Raw genomic sequence first — 13,844 nt, 5'->3', positions numbered from 1 at the left:
TGTGCCTGCCTTGTCAAGGAAAACCAGCCCAGCACTTGAGGCATGTCCCTGCAAGGCAGGCTCAGGAGCAGCATGCCCCCAAAGCAAAGCTGAATTGGGAAACAGAGACTCTGTGGAGCCTTTCACATTTATCTACCCTGGGCTTAAAGTATTCATATTTTTAAAAAAATTAAATTTGTGTGCCAGCAGACATCCTTTATGTTGCTAGCAGGCAGCTTGGATGTTTGAGGAAGAAAGTTGTGTTGAACACTGAGTTTTACTCCCTGAGAAAACAGCTGTGACATACAAAAAAACCCAACCTGTGATGAATCCCCCCAAACTCCACTTTGTTTCATTTCCTTATTTGCATTGTAAAACAGCTAAACTGGTAATGTATATTTATAATTTATATAGAGGAACATATTGTGTGCATTTAATCCAGGTATTTTTTTTATGTCACAGTCTTTTAGAAAGTGTTGTGGATCCATCTGATGTTCCTGAAAATTGGATTTTATAGTCAAATTAGGTTCATAGATAGGTAGCATTGCAAGAATGCGTAGTTCCTGAAGGAATCATTTGTAAAACTCTGGAAGAGAAAAGAATCTACAATGTCATTTGGAAATGTCACATGACCCTGAATCATCTTTAACACCAGCATCTTTTTAAGTTTGTGATTTTTCCTTTTATCTTTTGGGACCTACACAGTGTCAGAGAAGTAAAAGCAGGGACAGCAGTTATTTCCATCCTACAAAGATGTTTATGCCTTTAGGTAAAAGACCTTGAAATAATGTTACTTTGGTATAAACCTACTTTAAATATTCAGATTTGTTTTGCAGTATGCATTCAATCACAGAATGGTTTGAGTTGGAAGGGATCATAAAACATCTTTGAGCTTTGCCATGGGCAGGGACACCTTCCACTGTCCCAGGTTGCTCCAAGCCCTGTCCAGCCTGGCCTTGGACACTTCAGGGATCCAGGGGCAGCCCCAGCTGCTCTGGGCAACCTCTGCCAGGGAAGGCCTCCCCACCCTCAAACAGAACAAAGTACAACTCTACAATAATTGTGATATTTTATATTAATATTTATTTTTAAAGTAATTGGAAGTTCATCAAATAAATTTTCATTTACTGAAAAACACCTTTCCCACAGCTGAGTGCATTGTTAGTCATTATTTTTTCTTTTTAAAACAGAAAGAAAATCATTATGGGATGAATTAGCATTTGAACTCTAAGATCTTTTCTTCGACTTGATAATTGTATAAACGTTACATCAGTTATTGTGTATTGTATGTGTATTATGTATAAATGCTGTTTGAGAAATTGTCATTAGTGTTTTAACCACTTCAGTATGGGAATAGAATCAATCATGCTGCTTTAGCTTTTCACTTCATGAGAAAATTGTTGTCTTTACTCTTAGCTAAATTATTCTTGCATTTAATAATTCAGTAGTCAGTCTGATGCATTTTTCACCTGGGAAAAGGGGCCAAAGCTTGTCTTTATTTTCCATGTATATTCAGTGTTGTGCTCGGGGGAATAGTATATCCAAAAATAAGACTATAAATAAGAAATCAGTAGCCTTTTCTGTCTTGCTGCTTTATGTGGGTTTGATATATGCTCCTGCAGCATTATTACTTACTCTGTTCAAATCAATGCTCTGAGCTTTCCTTTACATGATTGATTCCTTCCAGATTAGCCCACGAAGAACGTGATTTAATAAACACCACTGCTACCTGTTTGCTAACACACAGATGTCTGCAGTGCTAGACAGAGACTCTAAAATTTCTAAAAGTGCTTCAGTCAGTCATAAGATTTGGATGGTATCACTTTATTTAAGTAGGAAAAAGAAAACAGATTTGGTCTGCTAGAGTTGAAAGCAAACTAAAATTCCTTGGAAGAAACAGAAATAAGGCAAGAATTCATTAAAATGAAGGCAGATTCTGCAGGAGATAATGATATAAAGGCAAGTTGCTTACTAGGGTTTTGTCCTCTTTAAATGCCACTTTCCTGCTTCACAAAAGAAGCATTTTTCCCTTGCTTTTGTGTTCTTAAAAATTGTGGTAGCAGATTGTAAAGTATCAGCAACAACATTGTAACCGCTGATGTCACTTCCTAAAATACCTATGGATATGTATTTGTATTCCCATTTAGTGAAAGTTTTAGCAGAAATTGGCTGTCAGGGAAGAATTTAAATGTTCTGTAGTGCTGTCCTGGGGTCCATGTAGAATACCTGATTTTTATTAGGATGTTATTTCAGTGTCACAGTTGCTTATCTGTAGCAACTCACAGGGTGCTCATGTTCTGGGCAGTGTATCTTGCAAGAGTTCCATGCAGGACATGGAAGGATTTTGTGTGCCATTTGGATATTCAGGACCAGATTTTTTTCAGTTGCTTCTGGCTGGATTATATGGACCTGGTTTAGGTACAGTCTTGTACAGTTTTTAGTTTGCCCTAACATTTTCATTTTTATCTTTCCATAATACCTCTCTGTTATCTCTAAGACCAGTGGTTTTTAGTGCTTTCCAGACAAGTTTTGTGTATAATTGCAAATAGACAATGTAATGGCCTTTGAGCCTTGATGGTCTGAGGAATTGGGAAGTTCTTCATAAGATGTTACTGTGTAATACTTTAACACAGCTGTTCAGACATAGTATTTCTTATCATTAAGCTCACTCTTAGTTCTTTGTTTTTCCTGATAATGGCCTGACATAACATTATTCCTCGCTAAATTTTCTCTCTCTATATAAGGCAGAGTTTTTTCTTTCATGCCTTCTGTGGTATTGTTTTCTCTGGAGGGAAATCTCCATAGCCTCCCAGTGCATCTCTGCTCAGATGTGGGCTGCAGTCTGATACACACCATATTCCCTCAGTCTCTGTACCCAAACCAGTCTGTGGCCAGGTCATTTCTTCTGTGTTTTCTGAGAAATCTTGTGAGGTTCTATTAATTTTTCTCCAGGAAACTTGTATTTCTGATATTACCTTGCTTTCATCCACTTTCCTGGGAGATGGTTTTCCTTTTCAATTGCTGTGCTATTGTTTTTAATATTACTGAGGCTTGTTGTCTTTTCTTGCTACTTTCTATTGTAAAATTAAAATGCTACTTTTGGCACAGAAACTATCATATTGCTTTTGAAGGATAGATATTATTCTTGCTCCGCCAGCACCTTGGGAAGAATTGTACAATATGATTCTATTCAGTCCACATTTTTATCAACATGGTCACCATCACCTGCAGCCATCATTCCATTTTAGAGCACAGCCTTGCAGGTATTTTTTCCCTTTTTGCAATATCAATTTATAAAGAAGATGAATGAAAGTTTCTTGCATGTTTTTGTCAGTGTGTTTTTATAGCTCCCACGAACAGTGATGGACTTGGCAGCCTGGAGACTGAAATCCTCTGTTTAATCACAGCTAGGTGTAGTTCAGCAGAAAGATGTATTTCTATACACAGCCCCTGTAGCATGTCTAAGCCTCGAGCTGGGGAACTGACCTTCTGTAAAGAGAAAAAAGCTCTCAGGCCTCTCAGCCCCTGCCTTATCTGGGAGCTGTTGAAAAAGAAGCATTCATGCCATTGAGTTTTTGTGACAGGTGCTGACATCTAGTCTGGAGTGGACTGAGAGCTCTCTTTGGGGAATTTCTTTCCCTGAGTTCCTGAGAGAAAGCAGATTCTATCCAGCCTGGGAGCTGTACATCTGCGTGCATCGAGTTGTCACATAACACTTCTCAAGGCAGTGGCTTTTCAGACCAGCTTGCATTTAGCCCTAGGCTTGATCTTCTGATCATTAATGTCTGTGATTCTTTATTTTGGTTGTGAAAACTCTCAAAATCCAATAGCTGAGACTAGAGAACTAAGTAAAACTGTAAACTTTATTCTCCTGTTTAGAGTATTGAGATATTTTATTTGAAATCAAAGCAAAAATGTCCTCCAGAGAATCCTGCAACATTCTAAGCCCAGAGAAGACACACTGCACAGAATTGTTGTGTGTGGTCATAAATTGTGTTCTCGGAACATTTTGTAATGTTGTACAGAAAGGCAATGGCCCTGGTCATATTCCTTTTCATAAATATGTGCTTATTTCCCTGAAAATCCAATGTTAAGAAAAAACTTGCTATTCCAGAAGAAGTGCTGGCTATTAAATCTACTGGAAATATTTTGACTGGGTTTTGGGTCTTTTTGTATTTTTCAGCTAACAGGACAAGTGACTTTGCAAATTGCCACTGATCCAGTTTTGCCGTTTAATGCCCTCGACATCGCGTTAGAAGTTCAGAACAGTCTGAAAGGTAATTTTCATTAGAGGAATATTGTTCTCCATTATTACGGGGGGAAAAAAGCATCATCTAATCCCTGATACATATTTTCAATACTTGAATCATAACCAGTGATTTTACTAGTTATATAGGGCCATTATATAATGCTGAATAAAACCCAGTTTTGGTGCTAAAGAAAGCCACAAAGTTTTTAGATTTCTTCTGATGTTACTTTGTCAATTAAGCAGCAAGGGTTAGTGTAGTGTCCTAAGACCTCTGAAAAATATTTCTGTTTATAGGTTTATGAAACTCTCAAGTTGATCTGTTAAATAGAGAAGTCATTTCTATAAAATCACACCCAAACTTCACATATCCTTCAGCAGATTGCGAGATTATATCTCAAATGTAAAGACTTTTTGCAATCTTCAGGTGCTACCCCTGCATTTCATTCACTCCCTACACTATAAAGCACCACTTTTCTGTAACACATACTCATAGAAGTACGATACCTTTTCTGTAATCTTTGCCATCCATCATTGTGAAGATGTAGGAGTCAGGAGGCAAGTATTGGTCTGGAACCAGTGAGCATCTAAAAAGACAAGTAATTTTAGCTCTGTTGTGCCACATAAACATTGGTTTAGTTCAGCCTAAACACAGCAGGGGATGATCATCAAGTGAAGTGTGGCTCAGCTGGTATTCCTTCAACTGAACATGAGATATCTTCTATTGTTCTTCCTTTTTCTTTATTTTGAGTAACAGGAAACATTGATTTAAACTGACTTTTTTTCCCTCAACTTCAGTTAGATCATTTATCTCTACCACTTCAGGGGAGAGAAAATTATTTCCTAGGCTGTAGGGCCAGCAGGATAAATTTTCTCCCAGCTGTTCCCTTTGGAGTTTTGTTTAATGATTTTTCTCATGGCTTTCATGTCTTGTCTGTCTGTGACTTGTATAAAAGAACAGTTTATGTTCATTTTGGAAAACATTAAGACAATGGTCCTTTTTCAGTTACTTAAATGAGAAGTTGTACTTTTTTTATGTGGCTCATGGGTTTATTCATTCTTGAAAGATTTTATGTTGAACAAACTTTCCAGTTCAAAGTTGGAATGTCTTAGTAAGCTGTTTCCTTCTCCAACTCAATGCAAACTGTAAATGTAGAAAAGATGAAGGTAAATCTGCATGACATGTAAAATATTTGTTCATTAGGCTTAATTTTGTGCCTCTGGGATCTGGTTCAGCCCAATTCCTTGAACACAGATTTTATTATCCATTGGACTTTCTCACATTGAAGTTACATTCTGTGTAAATATTTGAGTCACTGTTTTTGCAATCTCCTGGATGTACTCACAAAAGGTTGTGTATACCTTGATACTTGTTAATACTGCATTTATTTACATTTCTAAAGGATTAACTCTGTAATGTGGTGGGTGTCTGTGCAATTAGCTCTGCTAAATACCATGGGATATTACTCAGCACCTCACAGACCATTTCTTACATCCAAGATAGTGTGGATGGCAAGTTATGTCATCCCCAGCACGTTCATATGGCTCATGGCCTGTTCTTCAGAAAGATGGGGAAGAGGCTGCTAAGTGACATGTGTTCCCTGCCCTTGCACACACCAGAACTCTTGGAAACAAACTTTGGGTTTATCTGAAAGAAAGGGTTGGGGCTGGAGAGATTTATTTTTCTGCCTCTGCTGATGGTCTGATGTTTAACAGGAGACCTTGTGGTCACAAATGATGGGAGATGGGGGTTCCAACACTGAAATCTCCAGGTCCCCAGGGCTGGTCAGGCTGTTGCCTGCCTGTTCACAGATGTGATATTTTAAACAAATTCATAAATAAGAGACTGCTTAGAATATTCTCATTAGCTACACCTTGCAGCTGCGTGGGATTTGTGCCTTCCATACATTTAAAATCAAGACCCACTTTAACTTCAATCAAATACATTAATATCTTTCTAGGCCTTGTATCCTGTGAAAATCCAATTAATCTTTTGAGGTAGGCTGCAGACAAGATGCCAAATCTGGTGTGTGAGTGATACAAACAGTGCTTTCAAGCATTCCTGTAGAAGTGCTTTGTGTGTATATGCAAGCAAAAATGTACAATCATTTGTAGAGAAGTGTTTTGTATGTATACAAACATTTTTATCCGGAACATATTTGCGTTTTCTGCTGCAAGCTCTTAGCACTGTGCTCCTTGTAGCCTGTCTTTAAGATCTGGTGTATGTTACAGCAAGTTTCTGTAGGGGCTGATGGTGGAGATTCTCCAGCACCTCATTAGGATTAAAAGCATTCCTGTACCTTTGCACCTCACTGTCCCAGCAACAGCAAGTTCAGCTACCCAGTTTACAAAATTAAAGCAGCCAGGGGGTTGTTGTCCCTCACTTGGGTGCTGTTGAAGCTGATGTCATTTATTGATGTCATTTATTATTGCCACTCACTCGGACTCATGCAAACCTTTCAAAATCGGTGTCTGTGCCCCAGCCCTGAATTGTGCCTGTGCAGCACCAGGCAGGAGAGGTGAGATCCCCACTTGTGGCTGTCAGCACAGGCTGCTGGAGCAAATTGTAGCCATCTCTGATAGCCCCTGGTTGAGAGGGAGAGGCTCATGAAGACAAATTGAGGGTGGATGAGATTTTCTGGTTTTCCAGAAGTGCAAGAGCTGTGATTTAAAGCTCTTTGGCTGGCTCAGTGTCAGCTGTGTGTGGCTTCTTATCAGTTAGGCCCTTTCTTCTCCCAGAATGGATGTTTTACAGATGTTACTGCAGCTGAAGTACTTGGGGTGATGATACCAAGCAGCACTAGCAGAAGTTTAAAATAATCTGGTTTACAATAAGTCATTCCCAGGGAAGTCTGCGTGATTTTCCACAGCCTTGTCTCTACCCATACATTTCAAAACATCAGGCTAAACTCTCTGTCCTTAGAAAAATCAATAGAGAAACCCATCTCTCTCATTTACTTGATGGCTGCATGCTCATTGCCTACAGCTATCTGCTGCTCTTCAGCTTGGCATCATTTTACCTGCTTGACTCTATTTCCCTGATAATTTTGGGTGCTTTTCAGAATTACTCTCTCCTCCTGTCTGTAATATTCAGAAAATTTCACTCTTTACTGTTCCTACCCTTTATTCTTGACTGCAGCAGAGGTGAAAAATGCAACAAATCTGTATATAAGACAGAAAAATCTCTTTTGTCATGAGACACTGGCATCTTGTCTTCAGTATCCATTCAAGGTTATTATGTATTAGTGCCTTTTTTCAGCCTTTAAAAGACAGTCATAGAAAAAGGCATTTTCTATGGATAAACATTTAGTTCTGAAGGGCAAGGATGAGCATCTATTCTGTGTTACAAGGCCTTAAGTTTCAGCAGCTCTGTACAAAGTTATTGGTAACTTCATAGAATCATAGAATAGTTTGGTTTAGAAGGGACCTTTTAAAGGTCACCTAGTCCAATGCAGTGGGCAGGGAGATCTTCCAGTAGATCAAGATGCTCAGAGCCTCATCCAAGCTGGAACTGAATGTTTCCAGGATGGGGCACCCACCACCTCCCTGGGCAACCCAGTGTTCCACCATCCTCATTGTAAAAAATCTCTTCCTCACACCTAGCCTAAATCTAATTTTTTGGTTTAAAACCCTTAGCCCTTGTCCTATTTCAAAAGTTCATCACAAAGTTTCTTATAAAGCCCCCTTTCAGTATTAACAGGGCACAATGAAGTCTCCCTGGAGCCTGCTCTTCTCCAGGCTCCTGTATGGACATGCACACAGTAAAATGTCACAACATTCCTCTTTGACATAACTTCTTTGAAAAAAGGCTTGGAGCAGCACCAGATGAGTTTACTTGGGCTATAGCAGTCATGGTAGCAAAATTGAAGCTGATGGCAACATATCCTTTGCACTGTGGATGTCTGTGGTTCTGCCCCTTTAGGGTGCTTCCTACAAAGCTTTCCCATTCAGATTTTCTACTGCCAGGTCTACTTATCCTGTTTGACAGAGCATGAAAAATTTTCCCTGTGAATACAGCAGCACATGATAGCTGATTCAGAATTTGCAAGCTAATCAAAAGCTGAAGCAATTTCCCCTCTCTCTGACATGCAAACACATGTTCACATATATGGTAAATAAGCATCATGCCTTAAAATGCTGATTTGTCTGTGTTCCCTTTCCTGTAAGTACTCATAGGCAAGTATTTTCATAACTGAGGGCACAAAGATAATTTAAAACTGTTCAGCCTCTACCTGTGCTTTTCATAAGAGCAATCAGTTACAGAGGGAAAGGCTATTGTATTCAGTGTCTGTAAAAATATCTGTTTGGTGGAACTTGTTTCTGAATAGGATCCAGTTGCATTTAGCAAATGCAATGAAATTCAACAGCGTAATTCCCTGATCAAGAGTGCACATGCTCTTGAGTCACTTTACTGTGTTTGCGATTTTATTTTTGTAGCAACTAAACAACTAGCTTGGATGATTCATCATGATTCACATTGGAGACAAAAGAACAAAGAATACAAAATAAAATAATGTGGCATTGTTTTCTCTTAAACAAGGTAACACTTGTGCTTGATTTTCTCTGTAAAAGCATCACAAGGTGCTTAAGACATTATTAGTTAATGCAGGGTTTTCTTGAAGAATCATTTGCCCTTCCATTCCCATCTTCTCAGCCTGAGAAAAGCATAAATCAGTTTCCCTTGGTGGTGCAGTTCAGTGTGTGGTGATGCCTGTTCTGTCCTTGGCTGGCTGAGGTAACACTGCCCATCCTTGCAGCTTTTGAAAAAGGGCCTGGATGTGTGTTTTCTAACAAGTGCAGGTTTAGAGTGTAAAACAAAGGGTTGGTTTAAGGGCTGTGGAGAACTGAGAGCATTTACAGGATGTTTGTGTTTAAAAGGGTGGTCTGGTTGGCTTCATTTCCAAATACAGAAAGATGGATTTTCCCTTTATCTCACTTTCCCTACTGAAAAGGCAAAGCTGGCGTTTGCAATTGTTTATATAAGATTCAGAACAATGAGTTTTATGTTACTTGGACTACAAAGTGCTTTGCTGAAACCAAAGGATTCTTTCTTACAGGGTGGGTTTAAACATTTCCATATGGACACAAGTTCCAGGGTAAGGTGTGCACCGTGCCTGCATTATATGCATATGAATGGGAAGTTCTTCAGCTGCACAGGATGTTTGCCAAAGATTTGGAAATTAAGGATAATGATATTTTGCAAATATCTTAAATGTAGCAGGCTTATATGCTTGAAGAATATTTTTATGCAGCATCAACCTAACTTGATCAGAATTTCAATTACTTGAGACTCAGAGAGTTTCCATCCCTTTATATCAAGATGCCAGCACACCTGTTATCCATTCTGCTTAGGGAAAGGTGGATTGGTCAAGTGTCATTAGCAAAGGAACCTTGTCCCAAGCCAGGGCAGACATAAACCATCTTCTCTCACTCCTGTTCCCCCAGAGAGCTTCTGTTCATTGTTGAAATTCATCTTGATATCTCAGGAAATCTGACAGTTTCTCTCACACCAGCATCTTGTCTCTCCGTGTATTCCGGATCATTTCATGTTTTGCTAGATTGGAATGTGCTAGTCAGCTGAATGACAGGAGTATATGGGATCTATGAGCTCCTTTTCCTTTGCTAGAATGTATCCAATAGCAAGTCTCTTTTTCCATATGAGAGGGAGAATATGCTATATTCAGGCGTTTCCTTGGATTTCTTAGTTATACCTGTTTGCTTTTCCATCCATATTATGTGCTCTCCTTTCAGACTCCAACCATGAATAATTTGAGAAATGGGTTGGTGTTTGTCCTGATTTTAACTAGAGTAGAGTTAATTTTCTTCCTAGTAGCTGGTACTGTGTTGTGGATTTAGGATGAGAGGAAGGTTGGTAACTCACTGATGTTCCTGTTGTTGTTCAGTAGTGCTCACCCCAAGGACTTTCCAGTTTCCCATGTTTTCCCAGAGAGCAGTTACAGGAAGCTGGGAGGGAGCATGGCTAGGACAGCTGACCTGAACTGACCAAAGGGGTGTTTCATCCCAGAGAAATCAGGCTCAGTTTAAGCTGAGGTGGCCAAGGAGGCTGGGGGGCCCAGGCTGAACATGGTCAGCCCAATACAATTGCTCATCACTTGTCTGTCTTGGGTTTTATATCTCTCTCTAGGTTCTCTCCCTTTTTGATGCTATATTATTACTGTTGTTATTATGATCATCATCATTATATATCAATAATCAAACTGTTCTAATTTCAGCCCCTTGGTTTTAACTTTTTGATTGTCTCCCCATTCTGTCAGGGAAGCCAGTGGGTGTGAGTGAGCAGCTGCATGGTACTTGCCAGCTGAGGTTAAACCATGTCAGTGTTCCCCAATTACTATTTGTGATTTTTCCATGTGTATCTTAGACAAGGAAAGTGAAAATTCATTGAACTTGAGTCCTGAACCACTTTCTTGGCTTAATTATCTCAGTCACTAAGGTACAGATCTCCCTGAGGTTTGCACATTCATGTAGAGATCAGACAGCTCCTAGAGCTGCATGGTTTATGTTGATTAAGGCATTATTTGAAAGATCTAAGCATAGTTGGATTTCTTGTCAATAGGTGAAGTGAATCTTGGCCTTAAAGATAATTTCTGCATCCTGGAAATGTTTGTGCTGACTGATACTGCTTTTGACTTTCTATCAGGTTCAGGCTCTGCTTTCTCTCTCCATGTGCTTGTAAAGATGAAGGCAGTCCATGCACACTCTGGGAAAGGAGGCCACACTCTTCACCTGCACTGCAGGTGGGAGGAGGCTGCACATTCACAGTGCTCCAATTCACATTTCTCTTTCTGGACTGTGAACAGGGAAATACTGAAATTGTGGAGTGCTCCTAGGTGATTTTATTCTTTTGCTGTCTGAGTGGGGTTGCTAACAAAGCAATAGTTAACACTCCAAGTTAAAAAGTTTTGAAAATATTGACTGGATTAGAATATGCATTAGGATATCAATTAAAGTTGGCTCATTGGCATATGACTTAAGTGATTAAGAGGAGCAATTTCATATAACCCTCTACAATTGCTGTTAACCTCTAAGATTCTAAAATGTTGAATCAAATTCAATTAAACTCTGCATATTAAAATATTCTATATAGCAGTCATTATGGAATCCAAGCACAAGCTTTCAGACTCAAGAGCAACAGCATCAAATGGCATTGAATAAATTCAGTCTCAGAAGGAGATGTTGTAGCTCTTGATTTATAACCATTGCTTCCTGCATGCCTGTTTTTCCAATGCTAGATTTTAAGCTGTACCCCAAAAATCATTCCTCACAGCTTATTAGATCTTAAAGCATCAGAGCCCAAATTGATCTCTGAAGAACAGATCAGAGGTTACACGGAATGATCTACGGCTTCCCTTGACCCGTTCGTGCTGCTCGCAGGGGAAGGAGAGACTCAGGTTTTAATTGGACTATTAATTTTGACTTGGAAGCAAGAGTAATAAGTGGTCTGTGAATCACTGGTGACTGTCTTGCTGTCCCTGCTCCCAGGTGACGAAGCAGGCGTCCCTCAGCTGCTGGCAGTGGCATCACGTCTGAGGGACACGGCGGAGCTGTTCCAGTCGGACGAGATGCGCCCGGCCAATGACCCCCAGGAGCGAGCTCCTGTCAGAGTCAGGATGCTCAATGATGTGCTGCAAGGCTTGGAGAAAAGCTTCCTGCTTCAGCAAGCTCCTCCAGGACTTTACAGGTACGGTACACGGCGTTCCACGCGTTCTGCAGCTGAGCTAAATTGGTGTTCACCGCTGCTTGGTTCGCAGAGCTGTCTTTAAAAAGAAAACATCAGTGAGTACCCAAAATTAAAGCTATTTTTTTCCTATCACGTCCTTTCTGCAGAAAACATTAATTCACTACGATGCAAGGGGTCATTAGAATGCAGCACGGTAGCACTTCTGTCATGACATTGCTGCTAACAAGACGTATGGTGTGATGGCAGCCCAGGCAGCGTGGCAGAAACGTGTGTCAGATGGTACAGGAAGCTTTCAGAAACAGAAAATATTTTGAAGTTTAATACTGCTTGACAAGCTCCACCTATATTTTATTTAAAACTTTGTACAGTTCATTGAAGATTCAGAATTATACAAGATACTGTGTAGCATTATTTAACATATTTAATTATATAGCAGCATTCTTGGATGCATTTCAGCGAGTCAAAGGCGGTACATTCCAGTTAATGAGGAGGCCTGAGTCAGTTGCTGTTCATAACATCTTGTCTCTGCTTGGAATTATTCTCTGATATGTATTCAGCTGCACTACCCAGGTTGGTTTTAAGATGTCGTAGTCATCCCATCTTTTACTTTCTAAGAAGTCTGCAGGTCTCTGTCTCTCACCAGAACCATCTAAAGTAGCAAAACTGCACTTTGATTTCAGTTGATGGGAAAAATTATCCAGTGTCTCGTGCAAGTGGATGTGTAAAAGTGGACATCAAAGAGACAAGTGGTAGAGGTGAGGGAGGAAAGCAGAAAGCTCCAGCCACAGGAGGGATTCTTCCAGTTATTAGCAATGGTATAAAACAAATGCAGTCATCTTTTTTAAAAAAGCAAAGTGGAAAAAAAAGCAAGGTAGTTATGGGGAGCTCAAAAGTGTCAGGGAATAAAAGCCCTACAGCTGTAATAAAGAAAATAGAATAATTACATTTGGGGAGAGGCTAATTTACTTCCTTCCTGCTGTGACTGGATTTCTAACATAAAGAAATAAGCCAAAATGGGATTAGATAAAGTCTAATATTCCAGGTTTAGCAGTGCTGTCTTGTCTGAACTGGTATGGTGTTGCAAAGGAGCCAAAAACCTGTTTAATAATAATGTAATATTTATGTGTTGCATTGCAACAGCAACATTCAACATTGTTGAATCTGGCCCAGCTCCTGATTTGTAAAAATAAATTATATCAAAATTTAAGATTATAAGGAGAGGGGTTTTGACATCTTCTAATATTTCAGTTCTTGCAGCACTTGCATTATTAAGTTTGTTATTTACCAATGTAATTACTAGATATGCAAACATAATGTGACAAATTTTTCACCTGCTTTCCACAGTACTTTAGTACAGAGCAAAAGTACTTTCACACTGGCAAAGCAGACATGGTGAAAGTGAAAACGTTGTACTTGCTGCCCTCCAATTCAATTAAATTTGATACAAGATTTAACAGTGCAGGATTTCAAAGACTAGGAGAAAACATTGGCTTTGACTTTACTCTGAATAAATGTACCTGACATCATCTGGAATATACAACAGTAAAGGACACCTTGTGTGTCATCATTTAGATGTTCATTTAAAAAGAATACAACCTTTGTACAGTGCCAAGGTGTGTAATTGTTACCTTTAATGGCAAATCTACACAGATAAACAGAACCAAGGACACTGTTAGGTTGCTGATACCCTTTGCTGCCATTTAAAATCTGAAGAACATTTGCTTAATTAAAAAATAAAAAGCATCTAAGTCTTGTTTAGGTTATTTTTCATTTTTTAGAGATTGAAAGTCCTTCTATTAATTGATGAAGTTATGTGAATGTGTTGATGAAGTTATGTAATTGTGTCCCAAGAACACTAGAAATACTTAAAAAACCTAATACACTTTTTTTTTTTTTTTTTTGCTTGTAAAATTTCAA

General features: G+C 39.2%; 1 protein-coding gene across 1 annotated transcript in view; it reads left to right on the top strand.

Annotated features, from left to right (window-relative positions):
- The window catches only part of NAALADL2 (N-acetylated alpha-linked acidic dipeptidase like 2), a 406,939-nt gene that overhangs the window by 371,748 nt on the left and 21,347 nt on the right, over window positions 1-13,844 (top strand). The window contains exons 14-15 of the mRNA XM_071438045.1: window positions 4,163-4,256; window positions 11,729-11,927. Coding sequence (XP_071294146.1) covers window positions 4,163-4,256; window positions 11,729-11,927 — 293 coding nt within the window. The remainder of the gene's footprint in view (window positions 1-4,162; window positions 4,257-11,728; window positions 11,928-13,844) is intronic.

This window comes from Agelaius tricolor, unplaced genomic scaffold, assembly GCF_023055355.1.
Source record: "Agelaius tricolor isolate 1412-34295 unplaced genomic scaffold, bAgeTri1.0.p SCAF_12, whole genome shotgun sequence".
NCBI lineage: Eukaryota > Metazoa > Chordata > Aves > Passeriformes > Icteridae > Agelaius > Agelaius tricolor.
This window is presented reverse-complemented; position numbering and strand designations above follow the sequence as displayed.